At 43.4% G+C, this 23,802-nt stretch overlaps 1 protein-coding gene across 3 annotated transcripts in view; it reads left to right on the plus strand.

Moving 5' to 3' along the window:
• Nucleotides 1-23,802, plus strand: part of LOC139567734 (VPS10 domain-containing receptor SorCS1-like) — a 146,191-nt gene that overhangs the window by 96,483 nt on the left and 25,906 nt on the right. For all 3 annotated transcript variants that reach the window (XR_011673459.1, XM_071389193.1, XM_071389192.1), the window contains exons 5-13: nt 7,519-7,592; nt 9,879-9,943; nt 10,904-11,022; nt 11,351-11,440; nt 13,408-13,587; nt 16,586-16,732; nt 17,764-17,866; nt 20,913-20,989; nt 23,191-23,282. Coding sequence is in view for 2 of the 3 variants with exons in the window: in XM_071389193.1 (XP_071245294.1) it covers nt 7,519-7,592; nt 9,879-9,943; nt 10,904-11,022; nt 11,351-11,440; nt 13,408-13,587; nt 16,586-16,732; nt 17,764-17,866; nt 20,913-20,989; nt 23,191-23,282 (947 nt within the window). In the remaining variant the exon portion in view is untranslated. The remainder of the gene's footprint in view (nt 1-7,518; nt 7,593-9,878; nt 9,944-10,903; nt 11,023-11,350; nt 11,441-13,407; nt 13,588-16,585; nt 16,733-17,763; nt 17,867-20,912; nt 20,990-23,190; nt 23,283-23,802) is intronic.

The raw sequence follows: 23,802 nt of genomic DNA on the forward strand, positions 1-23,802 counted from the left end.
ATGAAACAAAAATAGAAATGTTTGGCCATAATGACCATAGTTATGTTTGGAGGAAAAAGGGGGAGGCTTGCAAGCCGAAGAACACCATCCCAACCGTGAAGCACGGGGGTGCTAGTATGGTGTTGTGGGAAAAATAGATGGCATCATGAGGGAGGAAAAGTATGTGGATATATTGAAGCAACATCTCAAGACATCAGTCAGGAAGTTAAAGCTTGGTCGCAAATGGGTCTTCCAAATGGACAATGACCCCAAGCATACTTCCAAAGTTGTGGCAAAAGGGAATTTTTACTAGAATTAAATGTCAGGAATTGTGAAAAACTGAGTTTAAATGTATTTGGCTAAGGCGTATGTAAACTTCCGACTTCAACTGTAGGGCCATATTCTCAATCTACTACATATTGCTGTATATGGAGCCATACTCCATATATAGTGCCATACTGTATACTCAATATTCTACATATATTCCATATATAGTGCCATACTGTATACTCAATATTCTACATATATTCCATATATAGTGCCATACTGTATACTCAATATTCTACATATACTCCATATATAGTGCCATACTGTATACTCAATATTCTACATATACTCCATATATAGTGCCATACTGTATACTCAATATTCTACATATACTCCATATATAGTGCCATACTGTATACTCAATATTCTACATATATTCCATATATAGTGCCATACTGTATACTCAATATTCTACATATACTCCATATATAGTGCCATACTGTATACTCAATATTCTACATATATTCCATATATAGTGCCATACACTCAATATACTCCACATTCTTCATAGAGTCCTACTGTATATGTGGCTCAGGTGGCCCTACATGAGGATTGTCCGGTGCAGTTTGGGGACTTAAGAGGACGAATCCCTAAGTCCCTTAAGCTCCTCATCCGTTAAATGTAGGCCCGGCATCCCTTCCAATAACTTTAGGGGAAAGCAAAACCAACAGAGGTAAACCCCAATAAACAGTCCTAAGCACCTTAACAAAGGTTAAACGTGTATTAGATACCCTTAGACCGAGGGTTTGACTAATTCCTTTTCTCCATGACTCAGGGATTTGATATCCCCTCCAGTATTTTCGGGCAAGGCATCAAAGGTGTAAAAAATGTGGCGATTAATCATCAACATTCTAGTCGAAGGGAATGAAGTGCGTATGTTTTAAGAATAAATAACCGTCTAATATATGAGACGCTGTCTGATGATGGTAATTACCGATGAACTACTGAGGCGAGAGATGGTAATATGTAAAAGATATATTCCAGACCTGCGATTTATAGCAATTTTGAGAATGACCATAACCATTAATAAATGCCTTGCTTGCAGCCAGAGCAATTTGGGCCTAATGTTTCACATCTAATAAATAATGAATGTTTCTCTTTTCTTTCCTGTGCAGGTACTTAGTGTACCTTTGGAGGTGTTAGGCTGTAGTTATAAGATGCACCTGGCCATGCATATACACTGAGTGTACAAAACATTAAGAATATCTTCCTAATATTGAGTTGAAGGAAACCCCCCCTCCCACTTTGGTCCTCAGAACAGCCTCAATTTGTCAGGGCATGGACTCTACAAGGTGTCGAAAGCATTCTACAGGGATGCCAGCCCATGTTGACGTCAATGTTTCCCACGGTTGTCATGTTTGCTGGATGTCCTTTGAGTGATGGACCATTCTTGTTACACACAGGAAACTGTTGAGCATGAAAAACCCAGCAGCGTTGCCGTTCTTGACACAAACCGGTGTGCCTGGCAGCTACGCCCATACCCCGTTCAAGGGCACAAATCTTTTGTCTTGCCCATTCACCCTCTGAATGGCACACGTACAAGATCCATGTCTCAATTGTCTCATAGCTTAAAATCCTTCTTTAACCTGTCTCCTCCGCTTCATCTACACTGATTGAAGTGGATTTAAGTGACATCAATAAGGGATCATAGCTTTCACCTGGATTCACCTGGTCAGTCTATGTCATGGAAAGAGCAGGTGTTCATAATGTTTTGTACACTCAGTGTATACAGCATACAGGTTTAATATATGTGCACCCTCTCGTTCTTTCTCAATCTTTCCCTCTTTTCCTCCCTTTCTTTCAATCTCAATTGCTCACTCTCTCCTTACCTACCCCCCCCTCTCTACTTACCTGATTACCCAGACTCCTTGCCCAAGATAAATGCTACGCCACGCCCACGAGCGTTAGATCATTCTCAGCAATGAGTCTGAATTTGAGTACCTCCCCCGACGATTTCTTGAAAGCAAACAAATTCTAACAATTTTGATTGTTCCCAGAAACCTATGGGTTGGGCCAGAGCCAGGACAAACATGGGTAAAGCAGTGGGTTTGAATACTTTGATAACCTGATTGGTTAGAAATGATCCAATCACTGATGAAATTTTTTGTACAACACCCCTCATTTTGACGTCACGGCAAATGGCTTCAATGATGGCAGTCTTAGATGAGCAGCGGAAGAATTCAGTTTGAGTCGTCAGGCAACCTCTCTACCTCCCTCCATTCCTTCCTCACTCCCTCTCCCCTACTCCTGTCTTTCCCCTTCCCTTCATTTCTCTTGCAGTGGGCCCTTAGAGCTATTTCTCCTCATTATTTGCATGTCCTAGATTGAGGGACTTCTAGAAAACACACACACACACACACACACACACACACACACACACACACACACACACACACACACACACACACACACACACACACACACACACACACACACACACACACACACACACACACACACACACACACACACACACACACACACACACACACAGAGAGATAGATCACTTAACTACTGTATCTGGTAGCTAGCTACTGTCTCTTTTGTCATCAGAGGCTTTCTGTCTTCTGTCGGTTTTGCCCTCTGTCAGACATCAAAACAAGGTGAGCTGTTATGAGTCAGGTGGAGGGTGAGAGTGAGGGGTGAGGCAGCATCAGTTGGACGATTTTCTCTGCCGGTGATTGAGTGGCGTAACCATGGCGAGAGGCTATTGTCTGACTCATTACTCATATTCAGATATGACAAAGGGAGAGAGAGAGAGAGATTAGACGACTTAGAGACTTGATTGGTGTCGGTGGATGTAAGCTAAAAGTAGTCCTGAATGTAACCCTGAACTTTCCTGAAAGCGAGTTCACATTCACACGAAGTGGGTTGATGATTGTTGACATAACGACACTAGACTGTGTAATATGTTTAAGTTTAACTGAGTGGCAAAGTCAATTAGTCATAACTTGCTCAAACGGATTTGCTCATACTTGAATAAATTCAGTTCTTGTGGCTGAGACCAAAGCTGTATATAGAGCCATGTACTCCATATACAGTGCATTCAGAATATATTCAGGCTCCTTGACTTTTTCCACATTTTGCTACGTTACAGCCTTATTCAATTTTTTTTTAAATAGGTTTTTTCCTCATCAATCTACACACAATACTCCATAATGACAAAGGAAAAACAGGTTTTTAGATATTTTTGCAAATGTATTAAAAAACAACATGTCACATTTACATAAGTATTCAGACCCTTTAGTCAGTACTTTGTTGAAGCACCTTTGGCAGCGATTACAGCCTTGATTCTTCTTGGGTATAACGCTACACGCATGGCACACCTGTATTTGGGGAGTTTTTCCCCATTTTACTCTGTAGATCCTCAAACTCTGTCACGTTGGATGGAGAGGGTTGCTGCACATCTATTTTCAGGTCCAGAGATGTTTTATCAGGTTCAAGTCCGAGCCCTGGCAGGGCCACTCAAGGACATTCAGAGACTTTTCCGAAGCCACTCCTGCGTTGTCTTGGCTGTGTGCTTCGGGTCGTTGTCCTGCTGGAAGGTGAACCTTCGCCCCAGTCTGTGGTCCTGAGCGCTCTGGAACAGGTTTTCATCAAGGATCTCTCTGTACTTTGCTCTGTTCATCTTCCCTCAATCCTGACTAGTTTCCCAATCTCTCTATGGTGAAGCATGGTGGTGGCAGCATCATTCTGTGGGGATGTTTTTCAGCTTTGTCATTATGGGGTATTGTGTGTAGATTGATTGAGGGGGAAAAATTGTTGTATCCTTTTTAGAATACGGCTGTAACATAACAAAATGTGGGAAAAGGAAATGGTCTGAATACTTTCCAAATGCACTGTATAGTGCCATACACTCAACATACTTCATATATTTCATAGAGTCCTACAGATGGCCCTACATGAGGACTTTCTTTTGCTGTATGGGGACTTTTGAGGATCAATACCGAAGTCCCTTATAAGGAAACTTCACAATTTTTTTACTTCAAATTCATCATCTCCAGCACCACCCCCAACATCAACATATTTGACAATAGTTTATTTCTATGTTTGGTAGTAAAAAAAATAGAGGAAGATGTGCATCACGTGATTTTGACCAATTGTGAGTAGGCATTGCCAACGAATTGCCTACTAATTCTCTACTAATTGGTTGATATCCTTGGAAAGACTAATCTTTCTCTATTGTTTTTACTACAAAAGATAGAAATGCTCCATTTTCACATATGTTAATGTTGGGGTGGTGCTGGAGATGGTGAATAAGAAGTAGATTTCCCTTTAAACTCCTCGTCCGTTAAATGTAGGCCCGGCATTCCTTCCAATAACTTGATGAGAAAGCAAAACCAACAGAGGTGAACACCGATAAACAGTCATAAGCACCTTCACAAGGGTTAAACGTGTATTAGATACCCTTAGACCGATGGTTTGACTAATTCCTTTCCTCCATGACTCAGGGATTTGATATCCCCATTTAAGCTCGATGAATCAGACAAACATATAAACATTGTGCTTATAATTCATTGAGTCTAAGGGAATGAAGTGCATATTTTTATCGAATAGATAATAATCTAATATATGAGACACTGTCTTGTGATGGTAATTGTCGGTGAACTACTGAGACAAGAGAGAAGGTAATTATGCAAAAGATATATTCCAGGCCTGCGATGTATAGCCATTTTGAGAATGACCATTACCATTAATAAATTACTTGCAGCCAGAGCCATTTGGGCCTAATGTTTCACATCTGATAAATAATAATAATACTTTTCCCAGGGGAGATGCTTATTGTACTTCGGGAGTTTTTTTTGCTGTTGTTATAGGATGCACCTGGTCGTGTGTGTGTGTATTATTTATATATATATACATGTATATACACACATGTATATGTGTGTGTGTGTACATATATACTGGCTCTATACACCCTCACTACTTTCTTGACTTTTCTCTTTCTATCTCTGCCTTTCTCTCTCTGTCTCTTTTAATCTCACTCTCTCTCCTTCTCGCTCTCTCTAAATCTCAATCTCTCACACTCTCCCCTCGTCTCCCTCCCTCCCTTTTCTCTCCTGCTCCCGTCTTTCCCCTTCTCTTTATTTACTCTCTATGGTGCCCTGGAGCTCTTCCTCCTTGGCATTTCCTAGATTGAGGAACTGGCTCTCTAGCCAGTCCGTATTTCAATGTACAAATCCCTCTCCGACTTGCCTGACTAAGTGCTAACACTGCATGTGTCTCAAATGGCACCCTATTCCCTATATGATGCACTACTTTTGACCAGATCCATATGGCCCCTGGTTAAAATGATTGCACTAACTAGGGAATAGGGTGCAATTTGAGACACAACCTCACTGTGGGGGTTAGCTAATTAGCCAGAGTGATTTCCTGCCTCTCTGCCCCTTCTTCTTGCATCTGTTTAATTCAACTCTGTTCCTTATGAAAGTCATAGCTCAGTTCAAATAGCATTTTTCACATTTTCCACTGCCATGTATTGACATAGAAATATATTGACCTTGTTCTGTGGCCAGAATAGCATATGCTCATAGTCAGATATTTTATATGGCACATATGGTATGGAAGGAACAGACTGTATAGTACATGCAGCATAGTACAAGCATAGTAACGTGTTCAATGTGATCTAATGTTATGGAATGGTTAATGATGTTACAAATGGTATTAGTATGTGTTGTGGACTGAAGACCTTTATGGTTGGCCTTCACTGGTGTTCTTTGAAGACCATTGTGTAAAGACCTTTAAGTAAAGGAACATCATTTCACTACAGTTCAAATGCCTGCAATTCAGCTTGGCTTTAATAGTGGTTCGGCTTAGTTTAATTAAATATGATTATCAATTGAATAATAACAATTGTCAAGAGGATTATTTGAATGAAAATGTGCTGATATTGAGGTCTGTTAACTGAGGCCTTGACTTCACCCTTCAGGAAAGAGTAAATAACTACAATTTTAAAAAAAATAAACAAATATAAACAAACAGTATTACCATTCAGTCGGCCGTTAATAAATTACTGTTTGCATGTTATGCTTGATCGCTCACATTTAAAATGGAAAAAGTCCACAAACTAAAACAATTAAATAAAGTCTTACGCCTCGTTGATTTCTCTGCTGTAATCAGTAAACTAATACATAATTTGGCTTAGCTGTCGTAGCTGTTTTTGTAAAAAAAAAAAAAAGAAAAAAGTAACACATCCAAACTTTCACAACTTGACCATTCTCACAAGGTTTGCGCCTCATTGGCTGGACAGCAGTAAACACATTAAGCTCAAAAAACAACAAACAAAACAAAGCCCGATATTGACATTATTCATGTATTTACCTTGGATACTTCACAGTAACCAGTTAGTAAGAAAAAAATACTGACTCCACAATAAATAGTGAAAAATAAGGCAAACAAAAGGCATTTATTCCATGCTTATTCAGGATATTAAATTGTACCATGCTTCCTTCCCCAAATAAGCTTTCCTGTTTCTTGAAAGAATCCCCCCTCGGCTCATATCATCTACCGATAGAGACTGTGATGTTGTTTATGTGTGTGTGTGAGAACCATCTCTGTGTAGCAGCTCTCAGTAGAGATGGGGATATCTCAGCAACCTACCGAAGTGCTGACTAGCGAAACAATGCTCACATTGAGACCACCGGCTGTGCCGCGGCTCCCCTGCTAGGCTCCCCACCACACACACACACACATCAGCCCCCCCCCCCCCCCCCCCCCGCTGATCTCTAGCCTTGTTAGGAGTATGTAGCCATATCTCCAGCACAATGACACCCTCACCATACACAATCCCTTTTACAGCTTCATATTTAACCTGGGAATGTGTGTGGGGTTTTCACATGGAAGGAATGTGTGGAGAATTGACCGATTGTGTCCTCAGCTTCTGCCCTGTTCTGGTGATTCTTCTGAGGCACATTTTTGTTGCCCTCTTGTGCCATGTAGCTTCTCAAGAATGTAAATGAACTTGAGAGAATTTTTTTCCTAGGGAGGTATAAGTAATTGCATTATTTGTGAAGTGAACATGACTAATTACATAACGAGTTATGCTCATATTGTATCACATTGACTGTAATGGGAAAATGCTAAACTATTTGAATTAAAGTTAACTATCTGGACTTTTAGGGTTTGTGTTGAATGTTTATTTTACAGTATTCATTTAATCTGTCTTGTCTGACTGAATACAGTATGTAACTCCCATTGGCTTTCTCCCCACAGCTGTACAGCTCGGTGGAGTTTGGAAGGAGGTGGCAACTTGTCCATGAGAGGGTGGCCCCCAATCGATTCTACTGGTAAGCACAGCAACCATTAACCTTCTTCCCGTCTTTCCTAATGTCGAGACTAACTATAAATTTAACTATACATTGGTCTTTCCACATTCTTAATGGAAGGAGATATGCCAGAGTGAATCCTCTTCTTTGCATTACATTATTGATGTGTCTGCGCCTGTTCTTTCTCAACATGAGATAGCAAGGTACTGACACTCCAAAGAGGTTCAGACTTCTAATGAATGCAACGGCCCATTAGGGCTTGTTAGTGAACTCACTGTGCTGAATGGTTCAGCGTTTGGAATGCAGCTAACGATGTGGTCTTCGTTTTGGTCGAGCGTGGCTAGTGAACAAGGGAATGTGAACATACGGAGTAGTCAACACATGAGTTGGATTTTGGATGAGTTTTGTGATTTCAGTTGGACCTGTTGGAGCCCTGGAGGGTCCTGTTCAATGTTATTCCTAAAGCAAGGTTATATACAAGGTTTTGGAGTTACGTTTGGAATGTTAATTTGAGGGCGTTAAATGGATTTGGATATGCATGAATTACCTTGTACAATTAATGCTGCAAAAATATATTATTTTTTAGGAATTTCTCTGTCTTGGGATACAGCAGTCCTTGATAATATTTGATAATAAGAGCATTGTAGTTTGATTTGATCTTCTGTTTGAACCATATAGCCCTAGGTCGTTCGAAAGCATGACCTTACTTGACCGTGTCAGTCAAATCCACCCCATGAGAATGCTCTTGTCTTCTATCTATATTCTGCAGGGGTTTGATCTTCCTCCTTCTGTTTCGTTTCTTGTTATCCTCCTCTGTTCTCCATCTGTTCTACTCCGTAGCTGGTCCCACATCTGCCAGACACGAACTGTCAAATCCAGTCATTTTTAACACAACTGGCTTAAGTCGGATGTATAAAAAAAGCTTTTGTTGAGTAAATTTGTGCGAAACTGTCAGGGGTAACAAGCTAGGCAGTTCTGGGAGGACGATGCCTAGAGGGTTTGCTTCTGCACTCCTTGAGTGAGTGAGATGTATTTTTAGAACTGTGTGAACCCTGTTAATAAGGTTTTGGGAAACTTCCTTTCTGAATCAGACCACTGTAGTTGAAAAGAAAAGGCACAGTCGTGAGCAGGTTAACATGTTTCGTCATGAATCTTGTTCTAGAGGCAGCTTTGTGTCGCTAGCACAGCCACAAATTCATCAAATCAGATTTGAAACCTAACCCTAACCTTAACCACACTGCTAACCCTGATGCCTAACCCTAACATTAAATTAAACCAAAGAGCTAATACATTTTTACAATATAGCCAATATGACTTTGCAGCTGGCCCATCAAGTGGAAATCGCTCAGTTCTGACTCAAGGACAGGACTCGTCCCAAAAAACGTCAACCTGCCAGTCGTGAGCAGATTTTCATCTGGAATCTGGATCACATCTATAGATCACATTCTATCTGAGTTTTTTTTAATGTGAGGCAAGAGCTCCATCTCATGACAATCCTTCTCCTAATGTTTACCACTAGTCTCAAGGGAGACAACATCACAGCTAATGAAACGTCAAATCATTATTACTGCCCCTTACATCTTCTCACATTGTAGATGCTATAGGTTCAGATTCACCCTATAGTACAGTCTATGAGACTTGAAATAGGTGAGCTTAAAGAATGGTTGTTCACCCTTAGTTTTTAAACTGAAGAGCGAATGAGGGAGAAAGAGAGGGAGAATTAGAGTTGATGCGTTATTATCTGGGAAATCACCAATACTGACAAACTGCCATAATTAAGATCGGGGGGTGGGCTCTGTGCGTGATATTCTTTCCCTTTGTGTGCTGTCTCCTTTGCTCTATGAAGATATCCCTCTGATTTACTTTTAGTAAATCTTTCAGGCCTGTAATGATTTTGTGTAGTTGCACTGTGTCTGCGGGCGTTCTGAGCAAGCAAATCAATTACTTTCCCTCTTACTAATGATGTCAGGATGCGTTCCCCATCAATCTGTCAGGAAAGTAAGGGCAGTTTCGTAAGGTTTTGCCTTGAACACGGTGACATCACACGCAACACCTGAGGTAGTTTTCCTTTTTACCTCAATGTACAACCTTTTGAGGTGTTCCACAGAGGTATAGCCTGGGGCCCTTGAAGTTTCTTGCAATTGTCATTCTGGTTGTCATTTCCCCTCAGTGTTCTGAATTTATCTGACAAGCAATGTCAGGGATAAGAAGGTAAGTATAGGCTCGTTAGCATCAGTGATATCCTTCTGTCTTTCCTTGCTAAAGAATAGTGATATACCTGAAAGAAATGTGTCTTTTCCCTCGCAGGTCCAAAACGGGTTTAGACAAAGAACCGGGCTTAATTCACCTGGAAACCATAATCTCTGAAGGACGTGAGTAATTACATTTTCAGAGTTCCTGCTCTGTTCCTCAGTTTTCCGGTGTCTCTACTGTACCATGGGCCTTGAACTAAAATGGAAAGGGATTGAGAGGGTATGAAGGGCTATTGGCCACACGATTTAAAGGCGCGGGGGACACAATGACGGTTGAGGAAAGTAATGCATATATTAGAATGCCTTTTAAAAGCAGAGTGATCCCGATGCTCAACATTCTGAATGTCAATGGAATGGATGGAAACCCAATGACCACCCGTCCATGGTTTGGCAGAACAGAATTCATTTGAATGGATCTACCTGATACAGTGACGCAATATGCATGATACAATACCAATTCACAGTTGATGTTTTTCTATTCTGTCATGAACATGTATCCTAACGTCAAAAGGTTGAGACGGATATGGAGGTAACACATGACATACACAACTCATAGTTAATCTTCGCCATTGTACTGGGGATACGTCTCTCAAAACTTAAGGGTTATTCTCCCCGGTCCTCAACTAACTCAATAGACAAAAATAGAAACGCCCCGCTAATCCCTGACAGAAAGCAAAAAAACACCTTTTTGGCCGGAGTGGCAGAATCACTCCCAGTTAGCAGCCGCCACAGATACAGACACCCTTGTGACAGCGCAAGCCTTGCCCCTGTATGGCCATCACCATTGATCACGCGGCCCGCTGTGTAAACCAGACAACATATTTAGCTGAAGCCTAACACACAGGGACAGCCAGTCCCACACCTCGCTCCCCACCTCACACCGCTGTTGAGAGGAAAGAAAGCAATTGGCCTCCCTGGTCCACCATCCACTTTCCCCTCGCTTTTTGCTCGCCACTTTATTGATGCAATTAATGTGAGACACCTGATGGAAGGCTAGCTCGCGGTGAAGGCTGCCTGTCCCCCATTGGCTAATATGATCATTGGTTCTATGGCTGCGGTTTCTTCTCTCCGTGTGTGCAGAGGCGCTGTACGTCACCTGCAAGCTGCAGAACTGCACCGAGGCCAATAAGGGCAAGCCGTTCCCTGGCTACATTGACCCCAATTCCCTTGTGGTGCAAGACGAGTATGTGTTTGTCCAGGTAGGTAATTGCCCATATCTGACGTGAACCAGAACAGAGGTGTGTGTGTAAGACAACATGTAGTAGGATTATCAGAAATGTTGAAGATCATATTACTCTTAAGTGTTTATTTTAAGGCTATTATGTATTTTTGGGATTGGTGCGTTTTACTGATGAACGTGTTTTATTAATGTAATCCAAAGGGGTGTGTGTGAGTGAGAGAACATGTAATACGTTTATTGGAAATGTATTATAACAGATTATATTAATCAGTGCTTTAGTGTGTAGTATGCTTTGATGGGTCGTATATCTTGAATGTGTTTTCATTCAATGGTTTCATGACCTGCAGGTGTCAACTGGTGGGCGTCCAATCTACTACGTGTCAGCCAAGCGGGAAGTCTTCACACCCATGAAGCTACCCAAATACACCTTGCCTAAGGTATAACCCACCGACCATTGCGTGACCATGTGTGTCTATCAACATTCCAGGATAGAGTAGAGGGTGCAGAAGTGTCTAGGGCTCATGCCGGGAACAAACCGGGATCCCTGCTGCAGGAGGAAGTATATGGTTCCGGAAGCGAGAGTGTTACCCACTCGACCAGACTCCTGTCCAGTGGTTATATATCTATGATTCAACCTACCTTAAATGCATCAAAAGAATAACCTCTATGGGAATTCAAACCTAAGCCATCATGAGACCAATACTGGAAACAACACAGGTAGCTTTCTATCCAGCATCTCTTTGTTATTTATGAGTGAACTGAGGCCGAAACCGACTGCTGTTGTTTCTGGCATTGTTATTCAATGCAGCTATATGCCTGTGGCCTCTCTTGTGGCCTTCCCGCCTCTCCGTTGACAATTAAACATGTTTTATTCAATCAAGCCATGGGCCATCCTCATCTCTCTCTCTCTCTCTCTCTCTCTCTCGCTCTTTCTCTCTCCACACTAAGGTGTTGCAGGTGCAGTCAGAGGTAGATGAAATTCACTAGCGAGAACAGCTTGTGTCCCTCTGTGTTAGTGCGGGCCGACAAGCACACAATTCAAGTTAATAAGTGTAATATCCTCCTCGCTGGAGTTACGTTGGTGAGAATGAGGTCTGATACTGATTTATTCTTATGATTAAACCCAGCGGGGGTGGGATGGTAAATTGGGTAGACGGAGGTTCTCGAAAGGCCACTGTAATACACCCGTTGACATATTATTATTAACAGGCGTTGATTGTGGGTACATGGAAATCAAAGCTGATTCAAAGTGTCAATTGTTCAGGTTAATCAAGGGAGAGGTTAGATTCGATTTATAATTTGTTATTTTCTTGTGATTATGTGCTGGATTAATTAGAATGCGTTCTAAATGGGTAGATGCATGCAACATTTGTCAGGGTTGAACTATTCTCTCCATGGCGGAGCTACAGTAGTTAGAGATAGTATCAAATCAAAATTGTATTTAATCAGATCCCTTCCACTGTACAATACTTCTGAAGCAGTAGATCGTTTTTCTGTTACCTTACTGGTGAAAAGGAGGGGGAAGCTATACATTTTGAGAGTTACATACTGCATCACCTCTGTAATTTGATAATTACATGGGGATTTAGAAATTGGACGTTTGAGTCTGTGTTGCTTGATACTCTCTTCATGAAGTCATTCATTCCCGTGTAATTAGTATTGTGTAATTATTTTGTGTAACTGAAATTACAGTTGGCCTGCATGGCATTAATTAAACCTGATTGTTTCACCAATGCAATCTAATTGAAATGGTTAGCTACCAACTAATTATTGAATTGTAATGAAACAAAATCGCTGTAAAAATGGTTAATTTAAATGTTCATTTAACTCAGTGTACCAAACATTAAGAACACCTTCCTAATATTGAGTAGCCCTCAGAACAGCCTCAATTCGTCGTGGCATGGACTCTACAAGGTGTCGAAAGCGTTTCACAGGGATACTGGCCCATGTTGACGCCAATGATTCCCACCGTTGTGTCAAGTTGGCTGGATATCTTTGAGGTGGTGGACCATTCTTGATACACACAGGAAACTGTTGGGCGTGAAAAACTCTTGACACAAACCATGGCACCTACTACCATACCCCATTCAAAGGCACAAATCTTTTGTCTTGCCCATTCACCATCTGAATGTCACACATACACAATCCTTGTCTCCATTTTTTCAATGCTTAAAAATCCTTCTTTAACCTGTCTCCTCCCCTTCATATACACTGATTTGAAGTGGATTTAACAAGTGACATCACTAAGGGATAATAGTTTTCACCTGGTCAGTCTGTCATGGAAAGAGCAGGTGTTCCTAATGTTTTGTACACTCGGTGTATATTAGTCTGTAATTAATTACATGATACAGTATATATGCAACTTAATGTCAAATGTAACCCGCTGACGTTCTTTCTCTGCTAGGATCTGCATGTGATCAGTACGGATGAGAACCGGGTGGTTGCGGCGGTGCAGGAGTGGAACCAGAACGACACTTACAACCTGTACGTGTCAGAGACTGGAGGGGTCTTCTACACCTTGGCCCTGGAGAACGTAGTCAGCAGCATGGGGCACGAGGGCAACGTCATGATAGACCTGTATGAGGTAAATATACAACTCAATGATAGACCTGTATGAGGTAAATTTACAACGTCATAATCGACCTGCATGAGGTAAATATACAACGTCATGATAGACCTGTATGAGGTAAATACAGTATACAACATCATGATAGACCTTTATGAGGTAAATATACAACATCATAATAGACCTGTATGGGGTAAATATACAACATCATAATAGACCTGTATGGGGTAAATATACAACGTCGTGATTATAGAATAACTATCTTCAAAGTAATGACTCGGGACGTCGGGTTTGATATGAAAGCTTCTTTTAGTAATAATTCTTGATCACGTTACATTTAACAACTTTAGATTCTACAAAGCAATGCTAAGATGCTAGCGCAAAGGAGCCAAAAAATAATCACCTGTAATTTGCACTTAACTAGCGCGTTCACTCTCTACTTCCTGTCGCAAGGCATTCTGGAACTTGCAGTCAAAAGCGTAATTCAATACTAACCAATACAATTACATATGTAAATAACTGTAAAGAAATATCTTTAGATACAGCTCAATGAATTAACTTAAACATTAACTCTGTAACACATTAAAGTTACAACAGTGATAGACCTTTATGAGGTAAATATACAACGTCGTGATAGACCTTTATGAGGTAAATATACAACGTCGTGATAGACCTTTATGAGGTAAATATACAACGTCGTGAAAGCTGTATGAGGTAAATATACAACGTCGTGATAGCTGTATGAGGTAAATATACAACGTCATGATAGACCTCCTGTACATGTACATAGTAAATATACTGGAGATAAGGTAGATGTACCTGTTTGTGTGGGTAACACTGATGCCTGCAGCACACATACGTCATCCTGGCTCCACTGCTTCTCTGAATCTTCCTCCCTCTGTCTCTCTACTCATCTCTACCTATCTCTGTCTCAATAAAATTAAAAATACTGTGAATATGTATATGTGTATATATTAAAATAAATATTTGTTTATGTATACAGGGAATATACTGTAAACAAGGCAGGAGTGTGTTGAAGGGGCATGCTTAATGTCTTGATTGATCTGTAAATACACTGGAGAAAAGGTTAATACACATTCAGGTTGACAATGCACAAGGGTGGCATGTCATTTTAGAAACAGAGGTGGTTTGCGCGAGAGTGTAACCTTGAGATACCAATTGCCTTCATCTTTCCTGAGACCGGAAGTGAAATGTTGCCTCTGGAGCTATGCTCTGGAACACCTATACCACATACTCTAGTGGTACAGAATATAGGCCCCGGCCTATAGCAGGCTTTGAAGGGTGGCGTCCCTGTGGGGCCATGATATCGAATGTTTGCAGAAGTACAAACTATACAGTTTCAAGGTGTTCGACCCCCCAAGTACAAGGTGTATTGAACGATTTCCAATCACACAGTTGACAGATGGAATGGATATATCACTGATAATAACCATCAAACACAGCCTCGTTTCAATGCAATCTTCCCAAATAGACCTATTCTTTCTCTATATTACCTACTCCGGTAATATTAGATTGTATTGACTAGCGATCAATGTGGGAGAGTTTAAGAACCAGGAGGTGTGGAGAATCAAGTAATCTCCTGTCACTTTTGGAAGTAAACCGAGTTGCTGTTCCATTTTCAAACTCGCTTTGGAATGAACACAGAACTGCTGACGCGCACCTTATTTTCTTTGATGAGTAACTGCAGACATTAGCTTACATACCTGATACAAACCAGGGGCCCGCTGTATACCAGATTGCCAGGGAAGAAAATAGCAGCTCTGAATGGATATCAGCTCCGTGGAAAATCAAATAATTAGGCTGTTGATGATATACCAGCCGTGTCTAAACCCCTCATTTGGCCTTGCGATCGGCGATAGAATCAAATCCAGTCCCTTGATTGGGGTCGGGGACCCGAAACACAGCATATGCTAAAATCTGAGCTCCAGGCGAGATTGAAGTATCTGTCAATTATTGACGAGAAGGGAGTGCTTGGCAGATGCACGTGAGGACTTCAACTCAATTTCATATTCAGAGTTATTCCCAAGCCCCCAAGTCAGATTAACTTAGGACACACGTATCTTACTACAGTCTCTAGAGTCTAGACGATAAATCGCTTCTTACTTATTTTATAATAAATGGCTTTTAGCGAGATGTTATCACGCTTTCATGGCTATAACATGTTTGTGTGCAACGCCAGAGGGGATGTACTGTAATGTGCATCATGATATATTGTGCTCTGCTTAATAAGGGAGATATGATTGTGTTACAGATGTCGGCTCTTAATTTGATCTCTCTCTTGTTGCTGAGAATATTCCTGCACTGCAGAAAATGCAGATGAGCTTTGTGATTGACATAAATGAACTGAAAACCCGCACTAACACACAGTTATGTAGCCTACTTTTTGCCAGCTAACAGCCTAACCACCCCTCAAGCAACATCATGGACTAAACATTCAAATCCCGTTGCTGCAGGGTTATTTTGCTGTGACAATATAGGTCTAATTTAAGATCCGACATCTGTATAACAATAATATCTCCTGCATTAAGCAGAGCACAATATATTATGATGCACATTACAGTACATCCCCTCTGGCGTTGCACACAAACATCCTATAGCCATAAAAGCGTGATAACATCTCGCTAAACACCATATAATATATGTTTGTATTACAAGATAAGCAAGACTTGATTTATCGTCTGGACTCTATGAAAATGCGTAATATTAGTCAGGTATTTTTAACCCTCATCCATTATCTTGATGAGACAGCCTGGTCTTGTATTTTGTTCATAACAAACTTACATTTTTCACTTTTTATGTTAATAAAAGGCAAAGAATGCCATAAGAGCACTTTCAGTTGAGAACAATGTGTCTGACCATTTCCCTAGAAATAGGTCTACAACCTTCCTTGAAGTAACCACTCATTATTAGACGAGCTACAATTTGGTGCTGATAGCAGGATATAATAGAAGAATTACATCTTCCAAACATGTTTTCCCTAATCTCTATCTCCTAGGTGGCGGGTATAAAAGGGATGTTCCTCGCCAACAAGAAGATGGACAACGTGGTGAAGACTTACATCACCTACAACAGAGGGAGAGACTGGAGGCTACTGCAGGCTCCCACTGCTGACCTGAGGGGCAACAGCATCCGCTGTGAACTAGTGAGGACACACAAAAACACAGATTCACACACACCACACAAACAGATGCACGCACGTACCAAACACGCACACACGTCATAACACTGTTGGACTTGTCAACGGGGCCTTGTCAGAAGTTGACTGAGCCGGGCCGTTGCCGCGGTGGTGAGGGAGGGGGGGATAGAGCTCTGAAAGAGCACTGCTCGTCAAAGCTGAGCGCCCCGGAGGTTGTGCAGCGGAGGAAGCTAGCGGAGCTGAAAGGTCAGCCATTTTGATTTTGATCCAGTCCAATCAACTGATCTCACGTTTAGAGCTGGAGATGTGTCAGAAAGAGAGAGAGAGATAAAGAGAGAGACAAACTATGCCCTTCTTTTCTTTGTTTCTCCACAAACTTCGTGCTAGCTAGTAGCTACTTTCAGTGGCCAAAGTTGAGACCATTGCTGTGTTGTTTGTGGATATCAACTCTATTCGGTGTCTTTCTAATAGGTAAGTGTGCTGGCCGTCTAAAAGTAACACAGATTTGCTCTAATGGTCAGCTTTATTACAGTGTATATTATAGAGACAGGTCCCAGTCAGCCAAGGGGTAGAGCATAGCCCCCTTTTTAGCTTCCTTAATACACCCCAAAATAATTACCCTTTGATAAAGTAATTAGTGATTCAATAGCGCACCTCGCCTTCACCCAGTATGATGCAGTCATTTGTCAGAAAATGTCAGCATTTTAATAAACCTCTAAACACACACAACACACACGCTCGCACTACTGGCATTTGCAGTGTCCTAATGAGAATTGTGCAGCTAAAGGTTATTCCCATCAAAACTAATGGTGGAAGGAGCCAATGGGGAGTAGTGTTTGTGTGAGGATTTATGATGGGGGGGGGGGGGTTGTGTGTGTTCCTGTATGTGTCAATAAATCCCACCTCGATTTGCTTGGGGGTCTTCTCTGATGAGTGTTTGTGTTGACATACAGTTAAGTCTATTCTGTTGACAGATCTCCCCCCCCCCCGTTTGTTAATGAGTCAGGCTAACAGTTCTGTTTGTCCTTCCTCCCCAGCCATACTGTTCCCTACACCTCCACCTACATGTGTCGGCCAACCCCTACACGTCGGGGAATATCGAGAGCAAGGACTCTGCCCCGGGGATCATTGTGGCCTCAGGTAGGTGAACATGGGATTTCATTTAAAGTGACAGTGTGGATTTTTAAAGTTACGTTTATTTGCGAAGATTTTGTGAAGCTCAGATACTTGAGGTGTTTCTTTTGACTTTATGAATTGAGTTTAGACAATTTACATACCTTATCGTTCCGGGAAGAACATATAGGCCTGTGTTAAAGTTTTCAAACCCAGGCAGTTATACAACTCAGGAGCTTGATTCACGTTGCAAATATATCTGGATTCAAATGATGTACTCAGCCCAAAGCACTTCCTGAAAAGTTTCTGATCCGGCATACTTTAGGACGGCCATGCATACTATTTGTTGTGGACCCATACTGACGTCCCCGCTCTGTCACCACTGTGCGTTGTATACAGATAGATTTACTAGCTAAGTGCTACACTTGGGAATTCTAGAGTGGGACAGCATCTTCAGAGTGCTTGCTGTTTCTCTTAAGTGCCTTTTCTTATTCTCCTCCAGTCACTGCCTGACTAGCGCCCTTCTATTGTCTTTTATATTGTGCTCTATGGAACTGTTGACTCTTCGTGACACACTGCTCATCGCTGGCTTTACATGGCCCTTTCAGTCAGATATGACATTCTCCCATTTGGACATGAACAGAGACTAAATATAGACTAAATATATAATGTTAAAATACCACCTTTGCCACCCAACTGAACATGCTTCTATTTAAGTGATAATACAGAGAAGCCGGTGTTTGGAGCATATATTGGCACGGGTGTTGTTAGGCCCGAGATGAAGTCAATCACTTCAAACTGAAGCTGGAAAGACTGCAAACTAGCTCCACTTTGTTTCGTTTGACCTTTTTTTCCAATTGGCATTTCTTTGTATACATCAATAAAAATGATGCCAGCTGATTCATGATTTAAACTGGCTGAGAAACGTTGCCTGCCTGCCTGTCTGTCTCGTCCCGACTCCCGACGCGTTCATTACTATGGGACAGCTGGAGATTGAATTTGAATATTGAATCAATGAGAGACAGACAGCAAGGTTTCTCTGCTGTTGAAAACGAAATATTAGTCTAAAAGAAATGTGAGATAATGTCTAGATGCTTTTTATAGTGGAGATGAAGTTTATAAAGTGCCTGGCTGGGCTGATGAGACAGTGGATTGCGCAGTCAGATGGAACAGAGTAAATAGGCATTACAACGTCTAGCTTTAGCCGGTGGTAACTTGTGGAATAGACACCGGCTGGAATGCGGTTTTAACCAATCAGCACTCAGGATTAGACTCACCTGTTGTGTAAAAAGGGACACTCGTTTTTTGTTGTAAAACAAAACACCCAGCCCTACCATCCACCGTGCGTTTTTCTCTCCCACGGGAACCTAGGTGGCAGCATGTCTGTGTCAGCTCAAATGTGTTACCAAACACAGGTTTCCATATTACAGAAACCCACAATGGTGCCCAAAACTATACCCATCGCGGTTTAGCCCTTTATGGCTGCCGACTGGGAGTCCGGGCACAGAAGTGCATATCCCCTCGATGCACTCATCATCTCCCGTTAGTGGAGTAAAACAAACACCACAGGAGGGTCAGAGACTATGTCGTGTCCCAAATATCACCCTGTTCCCAATATAGTGCACTACTTTTGATCAGAGCCTATGCACTAAATAGGGAACCGGGTGCCATTTTTGGACTCACTATCAGCATCAGTCTCAGAATGGCTTCCCATTTTTAGCTGTAGGGCTTTTAATTCCTGCTGGGCTAGACTAGTCTATGACATGTCTCCACACGCCTTAGGAGTCAGGAGTGTGTCTAGTCTACTACTAGACCGCGCCATGGGGTCTCTGGAGAACTCTGGAGGACTTCATGGGGTAGTATAACTGGCATAGTATGACAGAAGGGTTATCGCTATTACAAGTAGAATTGTTATTACAGAACATCTCTGTATCCATTATATAGAATATTATATCCATAATGTTACTGACTGACTGTGTTTAGCTGAGTCATGGCTCTGGGACAACAGCTGTGGGACCAGTCATTCACATACAAACACACAAATAGTGTTTTCACATCTCTGTATCCATTCAAAGTAGGCTACTGCAACCGACCGTGTTTTGCTGGGTGATAGATCTCTAAAGCAACAGCTATAGGGAAGTTGAGCAGAGCACTGTTTCACCTCGACACGGGATAAAAGCCCTTAATCCTCGGGTACAAATCTAATTAAATCACGTTTCATTTGTCACATGCGCCGAACACAACAGGTGTAGACTTTACCGTGAAATGCTTACTTACGAGCCCTTCCCAACAATGCAGAGTTTAAGAAATTCGAATAAAAAGAAAAATAGTAACATGAGGATTATAATACACAAGAATGTAGCTGTATACAGGGAGTACCAGTACCAGATCAATGTGCAGTAGTACGAGGTATTTGAGGTAGATATTTACATGAAGGCAGGGTAAAATGACTAGGCATCAGGATAGATAATAACAAGGTATTTGAGGTAGATATGTACATGAGAGAGAGAGAGAGAGAGAGAGAGAGAGAGAGAGAGAGAGAGAGAGAGAGAGAGAGAGAGAGAGAGAGAGAGAGAGAGAGAGAGAGAGAGAGAGAGAGAGAGAGAGAGAGAGAGAGAGAGAGAGAGAGAGAGAGAGAGAGAGAGAGAGAGAGACTTCTCCTCTAGCCTCCTGTTAAACCACCTGACTCTAATTAGCCACTAAATGGGAGTAATTATAGTAGAAGGCCCAACAGTCTCAGTCTGATAGCAGAGGTCTGTGTGATAGAGGAGACTGGATGGTTAATACAGCACAGTAAATGGACTATACTACTGTAATGTGTACAATCTGTGTACAATCTCGAGTGTACAATCTGCATCCTTCAGGGAGAAATGACATCAATCACTTCTGTAATTTAAGAAACTTATTTTATGAAGGTTATGTACAGTACATCAGGCAGCTGTGGAAGTTTGGATTGTATTTAAATCAGCCCCACACCCTCAAGGATATCAATAGTTTAGCACTTGGCTAAAATCATTACGGGACTCTCTCATCCCGAACACTTCACCCAACCTCACCCCACTCTTCTCCTCAGGCTCCATCGGAGCGGAGTTGACCACCAGCAACGTGAGCATGTTCATCACCTCGGACGCCGGCAACACGTGGAGACAGGTGAGAGGGAGGGAGAGATCCCCAGGATGGTGTTTAATCCACCACCTTGCCACCCGCCGCTGTGATTTAGTGCAGATAATCAAATGAGCTCTCGAGACTAATGTTATTCGGTAGCCCCCCTGCCTTTGCCCGTACAACGATGCCCCTGGGTGGGTATCTGTGCCCCCTCTCCTCTACCTCCCTTATTTGACGGCCACAATTTAAATATAAGGGGCCTCGTGTCTAATTAAAAGACGTAGATGATGAATATAGAATTGACGCAACAAAGTCAGACCACATCGGAGTGTGATGTGTTTTGGTTTTGAGGGGTGGAGGGAGGGAGAGAGGGGTGGAGGCAGAGGCGGGGGGAGAGGGGTGAAGAGGGAGGGAGGGAGGGAGGTGAAGAGGGGGAGGGAGGGCGAGGGGCGAAGAGGGAGGGAGGGCGAGGGGCGAAGAGGGAGGGAGGGCGAGGGGCGACGAGGGAGGGAGGGCGAGGGGCGACGAGGGAGGGAGGGCGAGGGGCGACGAGGGAGGGAGGGCGAGGGGCGAAGAGGGAGGGAGGGAGAGGGGCGAAGAGGGAGGGAGAGGGGTGAAGAAGGGCGAAGAGGTAGGTAGGGAGGGAGGGAGGGAGAGGGGTGAAGATGGAGGGAGGGAGAGGGGTGAAGATGGAGGGAGGGAGAGGGGTGAAGATGGAGGGAGGGGCCTCGTGTCTAATTAAAAGATGTAGATGATGAATAGAGAATTGACACAGCAACGTCAGACCACATCGGAGTGTGATGTGTTTTGGTTTTGAGCGGTGGAGGGAGGGAGAGATGGGTCGGTGAGGGGAGAGAGGGGTGGGTGAGGGAGGGGTGGGTGAGGGGAGAGAGGGTGGATTGAGAGGGGGAGGGGTAGAGGGAGGGAGAGGTGAAGAGGGAGGGAGGAAGGGGTGGAGAGGGATGGAGGGAGGTTGGTGGAGGGAAAGATGGGTGGGGAGGGAGCGGTGAAGATGGAAGGAGAGCGAGGGAGGGGTGGCGAGAGGGAGAGGGGTGAAATTGGAGTGGAGAGGGGTAGGGAGAGGGTGCGGTGGAAAGAGAGGGAGATTGGTGAAGAGGGAGGGGTAGGGACGGAGAGGGGTGGAGGGAGAGAAGAAAGGAGAGGGGTGGAGAGCGGGAGAGGGAGGGAAAGCGGGACAGAGGGGGTGGAGGGAGTGGGGTGGAGGGAGGGAGAGAGGGTGGATTGAGAGGGGGAGGGAGGGAGAGGTAGAGCGGAACAGAGGGAGGGGTAGAGAGGGAGAGGGGTGGAGGGAGGGAGGGAGGGAGGGGTGGAGAGGGATGGAGGGAGAGCGGGACGGACGGAGGGGGGTGGAAGGAAAGATGGAAGGAGAGGGAGGGAGGGGTGGCGAGAGGGAGCGGGTGAAATTGGAGTGAAGAGGGAGAGGGGTAGGGAGAGGGAGGGGTGGAAAGAGAGGGAGATTGGGGAAGGGAGTAAGGGAGAGGGACGGAGAGGGGTGGAGGGACGGATAGGGGTGGAGGGAGAGGGGGACGGAGAGGGAGGGGTGGTGGGAGAGAGGGTGAGGGAGGGGTGGTGGTGAGAGGGAGGGGTGGAGGGAGAGGGGGACGGAGAGGGAGGGGTGGTGGGAGAGAGGGTGAGGGAGGGGTGGTGATGAGAGGGAGGGGTGGTGGGAGAGAGGGTGAGAGGGAGGCGTGGAGGGAATGTGGGTAGGAGAGGGGTGAAGGGAGAGAGGAGAGGAGAGGGGTGAAGGGAGAGAGGAGAGGGGTGGAGGGAGGGAGAGGTGTGGAGGGAGAGAGGGGTGGAGGGAGAGGGACGTGGGGGAGAGGGACGTGGGGGAGAGGGACGGAGGGGGAGAGGGACGGAGGGGGAGGGAGGGGTGGTGGGAGAGAGGGGTGGAGGGAGTGCGGGTAGGAGAGGGGTGAAGGGAGAGAGGAGAGGGATGAAGGGAGAGAGGGTTGGAGGGAGAGGGGTGGAGGGAGGGAAAGAGGGACATACGGGGGAGGGGTGTCTGATGTATTATCATCATGCTGATTTGAGCCATAACTCATTTCAGGTTTGTGTGTAGTGGGTGTGTGTGTATGTGTTTGCATGCCTGTGTGTGTGTGTACTTTCATTCATTAGGTTGCTCTTTCATCAACATTAAAGTCCACTACTAAAACAAAAATGTCTTGGTAATCAATAACGCTAGTAATTTAATGAGTTTATACTTTATACCTTTTGTCTTTCAGATCTTTGATGAGGAGTACAGTGTTCTCTACCTGGACCAAGGAGGGGCCCTGGTGGCTATAAGACACACTCCACTCCCCATCCGACACCTATGGTGAATCTCTATTAGAGAAATAGAATTTGGCATGGTTTGCATCGACTCGCTCGCTCTCTCTCTCTCTCGCTCTCTTTCATTTCTCTCTCCTCTCTCTTTCAATCTCTTTTCCTCTCTCTCTCTCTCTCTTTTTCTCTCTCTTTTTCTCTCTCTCTCTTTTTCTATCTCTCTCTCTCTTTTTCTCTCTCTCTCTCTTTTTCTCTCTCTCTTTTTCTCTCTCTTTTCCTCTCGCTCTCTCTCTCTCTTTTCCTCGCTCTCTCTCTCTCTCTTTCTCTCTCTCTCTCTCTGAGGAAGACTCAATCCTCACGTTCCCATAAGCCTGATAGTGTAATGAGTATGTCTAAGAACATAGGAAGTTATTAGTGTAATTCCAAACCAGTAGGCCGTGAGATATTCGCCTCCTTTGACGATTGCCATTCAATTTCACCTTTCCCTGTTCGTTACGTGATGTAAGCCTTGCCTTTCAATGGCTTTAGAATGCAGTGCTCATATCCTGTGTCATGGTGGAATAATTTAAATT

The sequence above is a fragment of the Salvelinus alpinus genome, chromosome 2 (assembly GCF_045679555.1).
Source record: "Salvelinus alpinus chromosome 2, SLU_Salpinus.1, whole genome shotgun sequence".
NCBI classification, from domain to species: domain Eukaryota; kingdom Metazoa; phylum Chordata; class Actinopteri; order Salmoniformes; family Salmonidae; genus Salvelinus; species Salvelinus alpinus.